The sequence below is a fragment of the Cetorhinus maximus genome, chromosome 5 (assembly GCF_964194155.1).
Source record: "Cetorhinus maximus chromosome 5, sCetMax3.hap1.1, whole genome shotgun sequence".
NCBI lineage: Eukaryota > Metazoa > Chordata > Chondrichthyes > Lamniformes > Cetorhinidae > Cetorhinus > Cetorhinus maximus.
In genome coordinates this window covers 85,012,613-85,025,756 of record NC_135883.1, presented here as the reverse complement: position 1 = coordinate 85,025,756, position 13,144 = coordinate 85,012,613, and the positions used below count along the sequence as shown (strand labels likewise).

The 13,144-nt window shown below is 42.7% G+C and overlaps 1 protein-coding gene across 1 annotated transcript in view; it reads left to right on the top strand.

The window, feature by feature from the left end:
• Window positions 1-524: 524 nt before the first annotated feature.
• LOC144680774 (nuclear receptor coactivator 7-like) overlaps window positions 525-13,144 on the top strand; it is a 131,060-nt gene continuing 118,440 nt past the window's right edge. Inside the window, exons 1-2 of the mRNA XM_078542152.1 lie at window positions 525-1,126; window positions 11,078-11,220. Of these exons, the coding sequence (XP_078398278.1) occupies window positions 11,171-11,220 (50 nt within the window). The 5' untranslated portion in view covers window positions 525-1,126; window positions 11,078-11,170. The remainder of the gene's footprint in view (window positions 1,127-11,077; window positions 11,221-13,144) is intronic.

Genomic DNA, 13,144 nt, shown 5'->3' with positions numbered 1-13,144 from the left:
TGACCAAGATTTTAGTCATCTGTCCTGATAACTCCTTATGTGGCACAACTTCAAAATTTGCTTTATAACGCCCCTGCTCAAAACGCCTTGGGACGTTTCATTATGCTTAAGGTGCTACATAGATACAAGTTGTTGTTGTTTGGCGCGGGGCTGGAACCGTAGCCCGGAACGTTCGATTCCACTATGACGTGCAGGAGTGGCGCGCATGCTCAGGCAGGACGGCTGTGCGCAGTAACGGTCCGGCGGCAGCCAGCAGGAGGAGGATGTGATCGCGGAGAGCAACCGCCGCCTCGGGAAAGAGGAGAGGAAGAGTTACCGTGTACCCGGCGGGGCCCCGGGAAGACAGATAGAAAGAAACAGGGCCCTGGGTAGGTTGGGGCTGATCAGGTGCTGAAACCCATGATGAGCCGTCGGTGGGCGAACTTTGCTTCCCGACTGATGAGCCAACACCTGCCGCCCCGCCCCCAACCCCGGGAGACGGGCTCGGCCGCTCTGTCTGGTAACCGGCTGGGAGGTGGGGGAGTCACAGCAGACTGCGCCTGGGGCCTGCCCGCCCGCTAAGACTGCTGTCTTCCTGCCTGAACAGGGCCGTCTGGAAACGTCCTGGCCTGAGCTGCAAATGAATATTTTTAAAAAAAAATCACTTCCATGAAGTTTTATCAGGTCCATCAGTTCCACTGAAGCTCAGTATTATGAATGATTTTAATCAAATTGAAGGAACGTATATTTCTCATATGTTAAACATGGTTTGCATGCAATGTAAAGGATTCTGACATGCATCTTCTAAAATTGCTTAACGTGTCATTATTATCTAAGACTACTTTTGTCAGCATTTTAGTTTCAAGAATGCTTTGTTTTTTTTTGTATTGAGGAACTGTGATTCAAAATTGCCATGTCAATTTGCAGCTGGCCCAGCATTGTGCTCTTGTAGATTTTGCCACCCCACCAAATAAAAAGGGGCAGGGCTAATGATTCAACCCGGCCCTTAGATTTAAAGAAAATACAACGCAACAGGTCCTGTTTGTTGGCTATCGCGTATCCTCCATTTATTTATGTATCATATATCTGGAACAGATTCGTACTGATGCAACATTGTGGAAATTCGGAACCTTTTTTGAAAATTACAGTAGGTGCAATACTGATGAACAAAATAGCATGTTGAACTTAAATGAGGAATACTAAACTGTTAATCATTTTCTAAAATCTGCCTTCATTATTTTATAACCTGTCATGTTTTATTTGGAACAAAAACAGAAATACCTGGAAAAACTCAGCAGGTGTGGCAGCATCGGCGGAGAAGAGCATAGTTGAAGTTCGCTCTTCTCCGCCGATGCTGCCAGACCCGTTGAGTTTTTCCAGGTATTTCTGTTTTTGTTTTGGATTTCCAGCATCCGCAGTTTTTTGTCTTTATCTCTATGTTTTATTTGGATGCCTACAATTGTCCTGATTAATTTCCATATATGTTAGTTTGTAGTGATACAGCAAGAAAATCCAGAAAAATTAAGATAGCACTTGGTAAAATTCTTAAATCATCTTGTTAATTTTATTGTCTAAAATTTACTCTAATTTTGATGTTCAGCTAAATGACAAATACTGACTGAATTTGGTTTGCCCCTAGATGCATCAGTAACTAAGCTTACCTTGAAAAAAATTATTTGAATGGAAATTATCAGGCCCCCATTGCAGTACTGTGTTCTCCTTTACAGTAGTTAAAGCAATTATTCAACTGCTTTTATATTGAGCTAGAGGTGATGCCTGAATAGCTTTGCTGTTGATCAGTTCCCAAGGTGTGAAAGCACTCTATTCCAAATGGCTTGCCAAAAGACTATGCTTGGTCTGCATTCATACAGCATTTTATTTGAAAATTGAAAAGAATGTTAAGTGTAATGTTTCCTTGCGTGACTGAATGATCTTGAGTAGTAAGCTATTAGTATTAATCAGTTAAAAGTCCAAACTTCATCTAAGCATGGACCAAGGAGGTTATTGCTGTAGATTGTGTGAAAATTCCATTTAGGCAGATAAACACTGCCATTGGTCCAAACAGCATGATTGTTGAAAGATACTCCATAATTTCAGTTTAAATGCTCGAATATGGAGGAATCCAGAGGAGGCCTAAACAAATAAAATAGCTCTATAAAATAGAATAAAATCTTAATTCCACAAAAGCTGATAGCACTGGCTTAAGTGTTTCAAAGTAGGAGCTGGCTCCTGCTATGGTTTAAGTATCTTAAATGTTGCTGTCACTGATGTGGTCTCCCAGTTGAAAATATTATGCCTATTAATAAGAAATAGTCAAAGTCAGGTTCTAATAACGACAGAGCAATATACCAATTATCGGTTCTGTAACAGGTTGTGGAAACCATAATGAATGAGAACCTGTTGCAGCATGCCAGTCTAGTTCACAGAATCACAGTGCAGAAGAGGCCCTACAGCCCATTGAGTCTGCACCGATACATGAGAAACATCTGACCTACCTACCTACCTAATCCCATTTACCAGCACTTGGCCCATAGCCTTGAATTTATGACATGCCATGTGCTCATCTAGCTACTTTTTAAAGGATGTGAGGCAACCCTCCTCCACCACCCTCCCTCTGGGTAAAAAAGTTTTTCCTCACATCCGCCCCCTAAACCTCCTGCCCCTCACCTTGAACTTATGCCCCCTTGTGACTAACCCTTCAACTAAGGGGAACAGCTGCCCCCTATCCACCCTGTCCATGCCCCTCATAATCTTGTACACCTCGATCAGGTCGCCCCTCAGCCTTCTCTGCTCCAACGAAAACAACCCAAGTCTACCCAACCTCTCTTCATAACTTAAATGTTTCATCCTAGACAACATCCTGGTGAATCTCCTCTGCACCCCCTCCAATGCAATCATATCCTTCTTATAATGTGGCAACCAGAACTGCACACATTACTCCAGCTGTGGCCTCACCAAGGTTCTATAGAACTCTAACATGACCTCCCTACTTTTGTAATCTATGCCTCGATTGATAAAGGCAAGTGTCCCATATGCCTTTTTCACCACCCCACTAACGTGCCCCTCCGCCTTCAGAGATGTATGGACACACATGCCAAGGTCCCTTTGTTCCTCAGAACTTCCTATCGCCACGCCATTCATTGAATACTTCCTTGTCAAATTACTCCTTCCAAAGTGTATCATCTCACACTTTTCAGGGTTAAATTCCATCTGCCCACTTGACCATCCCGTCTATATCTTCCTGTAGCCCAAGACACTCAACCTCGCTGTTAACCACCCGGCCAATCTTTGTGTCATCCGCAAACTTACTAATCCTACACCCCACATAGTCATCTATGTCGTTTATATAAATGACAAATAATAGGGGACCCAGCACAGATCCCTGTGGTACGACACTGGCTTCCAATCACTAAAGCATCCTTCTGTCATCACCCTCTGTCTCCTACAACTAAGCCAATTTTGAATCCACCTTATCAAATTACCCTGTATCCCATATGCATTTGCCTTCTTTATAAGTCTCCCATGTGGGACCTTGTCAAAGGCTTTGTTGAAATCCACATAAACTACATCAACTGCACTACCCTCATCTACACGCCTGGTCACCTCCTCAAAGAATTCAGTCAAATTTGTTAGACATGACCTCCCTCTGACAAAGCCATGCTGACCATACCTGATCAAACCTTGCCTCTGCAAGTGGAGATAGATTCTCTCCTTCAGAATTTTCTCCAATAGTTTCCCTACCACTGACGTGAGACTCACTGGCCTGTAGTTCCCTGGCTTATCTCTACAACCCTTCTTAAATAGCAGAACCACATTAGCTGTTCTCCAGTCCTCTGGCACATTCCCCGTGGCCAGAGAGGAATTAAAATTTGGGTCAGAGCCCCTGCGATCTCCTCCCTTGCCTCCCTCAGCAGTCTGGGACACATCATCCGGACCTAGAGATTTGTCCACTTTTAAGCCTGCCAACACCTCCAATACCTTGTCACTCCCTATATCAATTTGCTCAGGAACCTCGCAGTCTTTCTCCCCAAATTCGATACCTTCATCCTCATTCTCTTGGGTGAAGATGGATGTGAAGTATTTGTTCAATACTCTAGCGATGCCCTCTGGCTCCATCCATAGATTGCCCCCTTGGTCCCTTATGGGCCCTACTCTTTCCCTGGTTATCCTAGTTGGACTATATACATAAAATATTCAGCTTAGAAATAGGCCATTCATGCCAACCAGTTCATGCTGGTGTTTATGCTTCACCCGGACCTCCTCCCATCTTTCCGAATCAAAATTGACCACTATAACCAACTATTCCCTTCTCCCTCAGTTGTTTGTCAAGCTTCCTCTTAAATGCATCTGTACTATTCCCATCAACCATTCCGTGTGGTAGTGAGTTCCACATTCTCATCACTTGGGTAGGGAAGCTTCTGAATTCCCTGTTGCATTTCTTGCGGGCTATCTTCTATTGATGACTCTAGCTTGAGTTTTTCCCACAAGTGGGAACATTCTTGTAGTACCCACTCTGTCAAAACCTTTCATAATTTTAAAGACTTCTATTAGATTCCCTTTTCATCCTTTCCTGATATTTATACCCACATATTTCTGGTATCACCCTTGCTTAATACAGGTTTAACATAAACTTTCCTGCTTTAGAAATAAAGTCTAGTGCTTGGTATGCGCTTTTATAAACTTTCCTGCTTTGGAAATAAAGCCTAGTGCTTGGTTTGCTTTTTATGGCCTTGCTAACCTGTGGCGCAACTTTTAGTCATTGATGTATTTGTACTTTGAGCTCCCTTTGTTCTTCTACCCCACCTAGACTCTCACCAAGTAATAAGTTAACTCCCTATTCTTTGCACCAAAATGCACTACCAAACATTTATGTGTTGAGCTATATTTGCCAATTATTTACCCATTCTGCAAGTTTGTTAATGTCCTCCTGCAATTTGTGGCAGTGCTCCTCAGTATTGTCTGTGCCCTAAGGTACAGAACAAATCAGTTGACATGTCAGCATCTATTATAAATGGAATGATTCTCTCCATTGGTATGAAGTAGAACTAATAATGCCAAATGTTCCAGGAGCATTTGATTAATAAGTAGCTGGAGCTTTTGGTTTTGATTTGAATTAGTCAAAGGATTGAAACAAAATTTCATGTTTAATATTCATTATGAAGAAAATAGGATTTTTTGTTTTGCTTTGCTTTTGTATGTTTCAACGTTAACTTGCAGATAGGATTAAAGTTGGCTCCCTCCTGTTCTTTAGATTAAGTTGGCGGACCAGAACAGTTCGGTCTGATAATTCAGAAAGCTAATTTTAATCCTTGGTAAACTAACTGGTTTTAACTGGGAGCATGTGTATTTATAACTGCTGAGTCTGGATAATGATTCCAAAGATGATGGCGGGAAGTAATTTCTTATCTGCTAAAGACAAAGGTGCTGGCTCACACATCAGAACTGCAGGTTAGCTCTTGTTTTGAGTGTTTGTCATTGGTAAAATGATTGCCTGGTTCAAAGTTTATATTTGCAGAGTTGGCTTTAGAAACTGCTTCAAGAATGCGAAATTCAGAACTGACTAAGCTAAAATGTTTTGGATCATTCTCAGTCTTGCAGAAAAAGGAAAATCGTAATATAGACTCATTCTCAGGCATCGCTTCCAAGGCCAATATTTATTGCTAATTCTTAGTTGGCCTTAAGGTAGTGGTGTATCACCATCTTGAACTGAAGTGCTGTTAAATAGTGAGTTCCAGGATTTTGAATTGGTGATAAATGAACACCAGTATATGTCGAAGTCATGATGGTCTGTGACTTGGAGGAGAACATGGGCGTGGCGTTTTTGTTTACATTCATTTATTCGACGTGGGTGTGGTTGGCAAAGCCAATGTTGCAATCCCTGTAGAGACCATAAGTTTCAGAGTCATAGAATTGTAAAATGGTTACAGCACAGAAAGAAGTTTGAAGTCCCAGTGACCAACTCAAATGATCACGACAAAATTTCATATTTTAAGACTTTATTTCAACAAACTAAAATCAACTAAACATTACTTAGTAGGCAACTGATACACTAAGCTACAGAAGATATCCCCCTTAACTTGCTAACGCAAGTGAAAACTCCACGCTGTGTTTATACAGTAACACTGCAGTCTCTGCAGAACTGTAGTCTTTATAGGAACCAGTCTAAAGTTACTCCCAGCTTCCAAAAGGGTCGTCCCGCTGAGTCATAATATCCAGTGTCTGTAGAAAGTAATTTCCCTCAGTGTTCTGAGAAGCCATGAACTGATTTCCAACAGCAAGGTCTATTTCGGTTTCTCCTGACCACTCCAGGGTGGATCTTCTAATGTCCTTAAATATCCACAGATCCTGCCTCTTTGACCAGAGAACAAGCTTCCACCAGCATTCTGCCTGGTAGCTAACAGAACAATCTATTTCCTGGGTGTGAAAGCTGGCAACCCCATGGCAACCAGGTCACATAGGCTTATCATCGGGCAGGGCTGATAGAAGATCGCATGCCCCTCTCCATTACTCCATTTTACCTTGAATTAAAAGAGATAGGCAGTTTAAAACATAGCTATTTCATAAAACCTCACACTTGTAATATCATCCCTAATTACCTTAAGAAGGTGGTTGGTGAGTTCCTGCAGCGCTATTAGAAAGGGAGTTCCAGGATTTTGACCCAGCGACAGTGAATGAATGATATAATTCCAGGTCGGGATAGTGACTTGGAGGGGAACTTGGAAGCGGCGGTGCTCCCATTTACCTGCCGTCCTTGTCCTTCTAGGTGGTAGATGTTTTGGGTATTGAAAAAGCCGTGCTGCATTGGTGCTGTGCATCTTGTAGATAGGACACACTATGGTGGTGGAGGGAGTGCTGATCAAGCAGAGTGCTTTGTCCACTATAAGACCATAAGACGTAGGAGCAGAAATTAGGCCATTCGGCCCATCGAGTCAGCTCCGCCATTCAATCATAAGTTTCTCAACCCCATTCTCCCGCCTTCTCCCCGTTACCTTTGATCCCCTTACCAGTCAAGAACCTATCTATCTCGGTCTTAAATACACTCAATGACCTGGCCTTTTGTGGCAATGAATTCCATAGATTCACCACTCTCTGGCTAAAGAAGGTTCTCCTCATCTCTGTTCTAAAAGGTCTTCCTTTTATGAGGCTGTGCCCTCGGATCCTATTCTCTCCTACTAATGGAAACATCTTCCCCATGTCCGCTCTATCCAGGCCTTTCAGTATTCTGTAAGTTTCAATCAGATCCCCCCTCATCCTTCTAAACTCCATCAAGTATAGACCCAGAGTCCTCAAACGTTCCTCATATGTTAAGCCTTTCATTCCTGCGATCGTTCTCGTGAACCTCCTCTGGACCCTCTCCAGGGCCAGCACATACTTCCTGAGATACGGGTTCCAAAATTGCTCACAATATTCTAAATATGGTCTGACCAGAGCCTTATAAAGCCTCAGCAGCACATCCCTGCTTTTATATTCTAGTCCTCTCGAAATAAATGCCAACATTGCATTTGCCTTCGTAACTACTGACTCAACCTGCAAGTTATCCTGGACTAGGACTCCCAAGTCCCTTTGCACTCCAGATTTCTGAATTCTCTGCCCATTTAGAAAATAGTCTATGCCTCTATTCTTCCTACCAAAGTGCATGACCTCACACTTCCCCATGTTGTATTACATCTGCCACTTCTTTGCCCATTCTCCTAACCTGTCTAAATCCTTTTGCAGCCTCCCCATCCCCTCAATACTAGCTGTCCCTCCACCTATCTTTGTATCATCTGCAAACTTAGCCAGAATGCCCTCAGTTCCTTCATCTAGATCATTAATGTATAAAATGAAAAGTTGTGGTCCCAACACTGACCCTTGCGGAACTCCACTAGTCACTGGCCGCCATCCTGAGAAGGACCCCCTTATCCCCACTCTCTGCCTCCTGCCAGACAGCCAATCTTCTATCCATGCTAATACCTTGCCTCTAACACCATGGGCTCTTATCTTACTGAGCAGCCTCCTGTGCGGCACCTTGTCAAAGGCCTTCTGGAAGTCCAAGTAGATAATATCCATTGGCTCTCCTTTGTCTAACCTGCTTGTTACCTCCTCAAAGAATTCTAACAGATTTGTCAGGCATGACCTCCCCTTGATGAAACCATGCTGACTTTGCCCTATTTTACCATGCACTTCCAAGTATTCTGAAATCTCATCCTTAATAATGGGGGAGTCCAGCAGTCAGTGCAAAAGACAAGGCTGAAGCATTTGCAGCCATCTTCAGCCGGAAGTGCCAAGTAGATGATCCTTCTCGTCCTCCTGGGGTCCCTGGCACCACAGATGTTCATTTTCAGCCAATTCGATTCACTCCACATGATAGCAAGAAACAGCTGACCACATTTAATACTTCAAAGTTTATGGGCCCTGACAATGACTTGACTATTACTGAAGACTTGTGCTCCAGAACTAGCCGAGCTCTTAGCCAAACAGTTCCAGTACAGCTACAACACTGGCATCTACCCAGGAATGTGGAAAATTGCCCTGGTATATTCTGTCCACAAATGCAAGACAAATCCAATCTGAGCAATTACTGGTGGATCAGTGTACTATCAGTCATCAGCAAAGGAGTTGTCAATATGCTGTCACCAGTGTTATCAAATGGCACTTACTCAGCATTGGCTCGCTGATGCATTGTTTGCTTTCTGCCAGGGCCACTTGGCTTCATCTCTTAATACAGCCTTGGCCCAAGCATGGGCAAAAGTGCTGAATTCCGGAGGTGTATTTCAAATTACTGCCCTTGACACCAAGGCAGCATTTGACTGAGTTTGGCATCAAAGGTCCCTAGCAAAACTCAAGTCATTGGGAATCATGATGGGAGAAAGCTCCACTGTTCTGCCTACCACCAAGGAAGTTGGTTTTGGTTGTTAAAGGCCAATCACCACAGCTGCAGGACATCACTGCATGAGTTCCTCAGGGTAGAGTCCGGCCCAGCCAGCTTCAGCTGCTTCATCAACAACCTTCACTCCTTTATAAGGTCAGAAGTGCGTCTGTTTGCTGCTGATTGCATTGTGTTCAGCACTATTTGCTATTGCTCTGACACTGAAGCACTCCATACCCACTTGCAGGAAGACCGGGACAACAATCAGGCTTGGACTGATGAGTGGCAAATAACACTCCTGCCAGACAACAATCATCTCCGACAAATGAGAATCTAACCATCTCCACTTGGAGCTCAATGACATTACTATCACTGATATCCTGGTGGTTACCATTACCCAGAAACTGAACTGGATTAGCTATATAAATACTGTGGCTACAAGAGCAGGTCAGAGACTGGGAATCCTGTGGAGAGCAACACTCCCCCTGATTCCCCAAAGCCTGCCCACCATCTACAAGGCACAAGTCAGGAGTGTGATGGAATAGTCTCCACTTGTCTGGATGAAGGCAACTCCAATAATACTCAAGAAGCTCAGCACCATTCAGGACAAAGCAGCTCGCTTGATTACACCCCATCCACCATCTTAAATATTCACTCCTCACTCACCCCAGAATTCCCAGTCTCTGACCTGCTGTAGTAGCCACAGTATTTATATGGCTAGTCCAGTTCAGTTTCTGTCAATGGTGACCCCCAGGATATTGATCGTGGGGGATTCAGTGATGGTAATGCCATTGAATGTCTAGTGGAGATAGTTGTTTTCTCATTTGTTGTAGATTGTTGTTGCCTGGCATTATTTGCCAGGCAACAACGATCAGTTCAAGCCTGATTTGTTCTCCAGGTCTTCCTGCACATGGGTGTGGAATACTTCAATGTTTGAATAATAGCACATAGCACTGAACACAGTGGAATCATCAACAGACATCCCCACTTCTGACCTTATGATGGAGGGAAGGTTGTTGATTAACGTACAATGACAGCATTGTGTACCATCAAAAGATGCACTGCAGCAACTTGTCAAGGTTCCTTCACCAGTACCTCCCAAGCCTGCAACCTCTACCACCTGGAAGAACAAGGGCAGCAGAGGCATCTGAACGCTACCTGCAAGTTCCTCTCCAAGCCACACCATCCTGACAGGGAATTACATTGTAGTTTGTTCACTGTGTCGCTGGGTCAAAATACTGGAACTTGCTCCTTAAAAGCATTGTGGGTGTACCTACAGTACAAGGGCTACAGCTGTTGAAGAAGGCAGCTCACCACTACCTTCTCAAGGGCAATTAGAGATAGGCAATAAGTGCTGGCCTTGCCAGCGATGCTCACATCCCATGGACAAATAAAAAAAAAATAGGTGATTGCTCAAGCATCAGGACTGTAAGTTAGCTGCCATTTAAATGTGTGCCATTGGTAAAATGATCAGCTTTGTTCAAACTTGACAAAGATTTCTGTGAAAACAAAATTCAAAAATTTTACAGCAAAATTGAGTTTAGATCTAACTAATCTGCAAATCTCTGATTAATTCTCAATTTTGAACAGGCAAAAGAAAACTATAACATAGCAAGATCAATTATATTTAATAACCCAATATAATTTCAGTTCTTTCAGTTACAGCTGCCTCTTTTGTACAGCTGGTGAGGCATTGGTTTGTATTAGATATTTTGTGATCTATCCCAATAAGTATCACTGACTTTTTTCAGTATCAGCCAAGCTTCCTTCCCCACTTGAAGTATAACTGTCGCATTTTAGTTGCATGCTCTTCATGCCACTATAATTAACCAACAACAATTTGAAGTGGGAAGCTGCTATCTGATGGCTTTCTCTGCCCCCCCACCCCATAATTCAGAATTTTTTAAATATTAGAAGTAGTGGGATCTAAGTGGTTCCTGTCATCTTGGAAGCTTATATTCCCACTATATATAATTTAAATACAGCACTATCTGCTTTTGTTGGTCTTGTGCCATTGGGAACCAAAGTAAAGTGACTTTGACAAAGTCAAAGTTTAGTCAATCAGCGCAGTGTGAAAATTGCTTTACATCCACACAATCTATTAAAATATTGGCAGTGGCATTAGAAGGTTTTACGTAATGTGAAAACATGTGACTAGACTCGAGATAAATTCATTTACAGGTAAACAATAAGTACCAGGTACCATTCTGTTTGTGAAGCAGTCTGAGTCGCAAGATTGTGTCATTACAGGCACCATTCCTATATGCGGATGACAAGAAACTGGAATGAAAAGCAATTTACTGAGCACGGAAGGAGAAAATAATCTGCTTTTAGTATTCTACTATGGAGACTAAAGATTTGAAAAAAGAGAGAAGACCAGGTTATTTTGCCAGGTAAGATTTTTCAGATATTTATCTGTTATACACTGGAATTTGTATACAGTACTTGGGTTTAATTTTTGTTGCAAAGGATTTAAACCAGAAACAAAACATTATGGAAAAAGATCTACAGAAGTACTTATGTGTCATCATGCCCCTGTTTTGAGGCGACAAATGCAGATGGGATGAGCTTGACCACCACCTCAAGTAGCTATGAAAGATAATAAATATTGTATATTTTATGTTTGTAGCATTGCTAAGCCCTTGTCCACTATGAAGTAATTTTTAGATCAGAAATCTATAACATAGATACATCACTGCATACATCAGTATATTTGAAGAAATTTATGAAACTAAGTATATACAGGACCATGCATGAAAGAACCCTTGACGAAATAAAACTCTGCTTTATACTTTTAGGAGTTTCATAAATATTAGCTACTATCTTGTGTTATTGCACACAATCAGCTGTTTAGTATTTAGATCAAACGTGTTAGAAAGCAGTGGGATAACTGGACCAAGAATGGGGTGGGGGGGGGGGGTGGGATGTGCAAAGATGATGTTAATGGCATCTGAGGAGGGTTTGGAAACCTGGAATCATCAGAAGGCAATAAAAAGCTGCATGGGACTGTGCCAGGCCACTTTCTTAATTAGTGGAGCATGAGTTGCTACTTCATGAGGCAAAGAAATAGCTCTAGATTTATTCATGGGGTTTTGGATTCGTTCTTAAGTTCACGCTCAGGCAGAAGTGTGGTGCAGTTTCTTCTCTGTGGGGGTAGTGATGGGCAGAATGGATTGAGACTAAATTAGTCTGCAATGAAGCTGGGTTGTTGGAGGACCGCTTTGTCCTTGGTAGAGGTACAGCAAGCCCCTGTTTTAGGTTGCCCTGCTTTAAGTTGTTCCACTTTAAAGTAAAGCAGTTTTTAGGGCTGGTATTCTTGATTTTTATCTTCAATTTCTATTTAACAACATTTTTATTTAACAACGCATCGTTGTTTTGCGTCATTGCTTCTTGTTGATCTGACATTGGGTCCTGTGACCCGATTGGAGCCATTCTGAAGTGAGTGCAACCTGAGGTGTTCGCTTGCACTTGAGGGAACTGCAGCCTGAAGCAAAGTTTTCAACAAAGAATATCCAAACCAACAAGCTTTTATTGCAAAGAGGAAGGTGAATCCTGGGCTGCTCATACCCATACAGAAAAGACCTATTTCTTGACTCTGCAAGCTGATTTTAATTTTGGAGCCCCAGGGGCTGTTGTGGCTAAAAACAAAGTCCTGGAAAAACTCAGGTCTGGCAGCATCTGTGGAGAGTGAAGCGGTTAACATTTCAAGTCGAAAATTCAGCATCAGTATTTTGCTTTTATTTTAGCGTTTGCTGTGGAGCTTTACATCGAGTCAGACAGAGAGGCCATTTTTAAAGTCTGTGAGAGTGTGGCATATGCTATTGTACGCAGGTAAAATTGCTTTCCTTGTCTCGGAGCTTGTTTGGGTGAAAAATACAAGGCGCAGTACTTAACCTTCAGGATCCCGACTCTGCAATCTTCTGATTAACCTTGGAGCCCCAAGTATGGCCCTTTTTCAACTTTGCTGCAGGTGAGGCAAAGAGGCCATTTTGAAGTTGGTGAGAGAGGCATTTGCTGAAGGTGGCGAATTGACTTGCTGATCGTCGAGGAGCTAATCACTCAAAGCCACTTAGGAACGAGGAGCAGAAGTAGGCTATTCGGTTCCTCGAGCCTGCTCCACCATTCAATAAGATCATGGCTGATCTGACTGTGGCCTCAACCCCATGTTCTGCCTACCCCTGATAACCTTTGACCCCCTTGTTAGTCAATTATCTACCACTGCCTTAAAAATATTCATTGGCCCTACCTCTACCTGTCGTCTCCTCCATGTGGTTGACTCTTAAATGCCCTCTGGAATGACCTAGCAAGTCACACAGT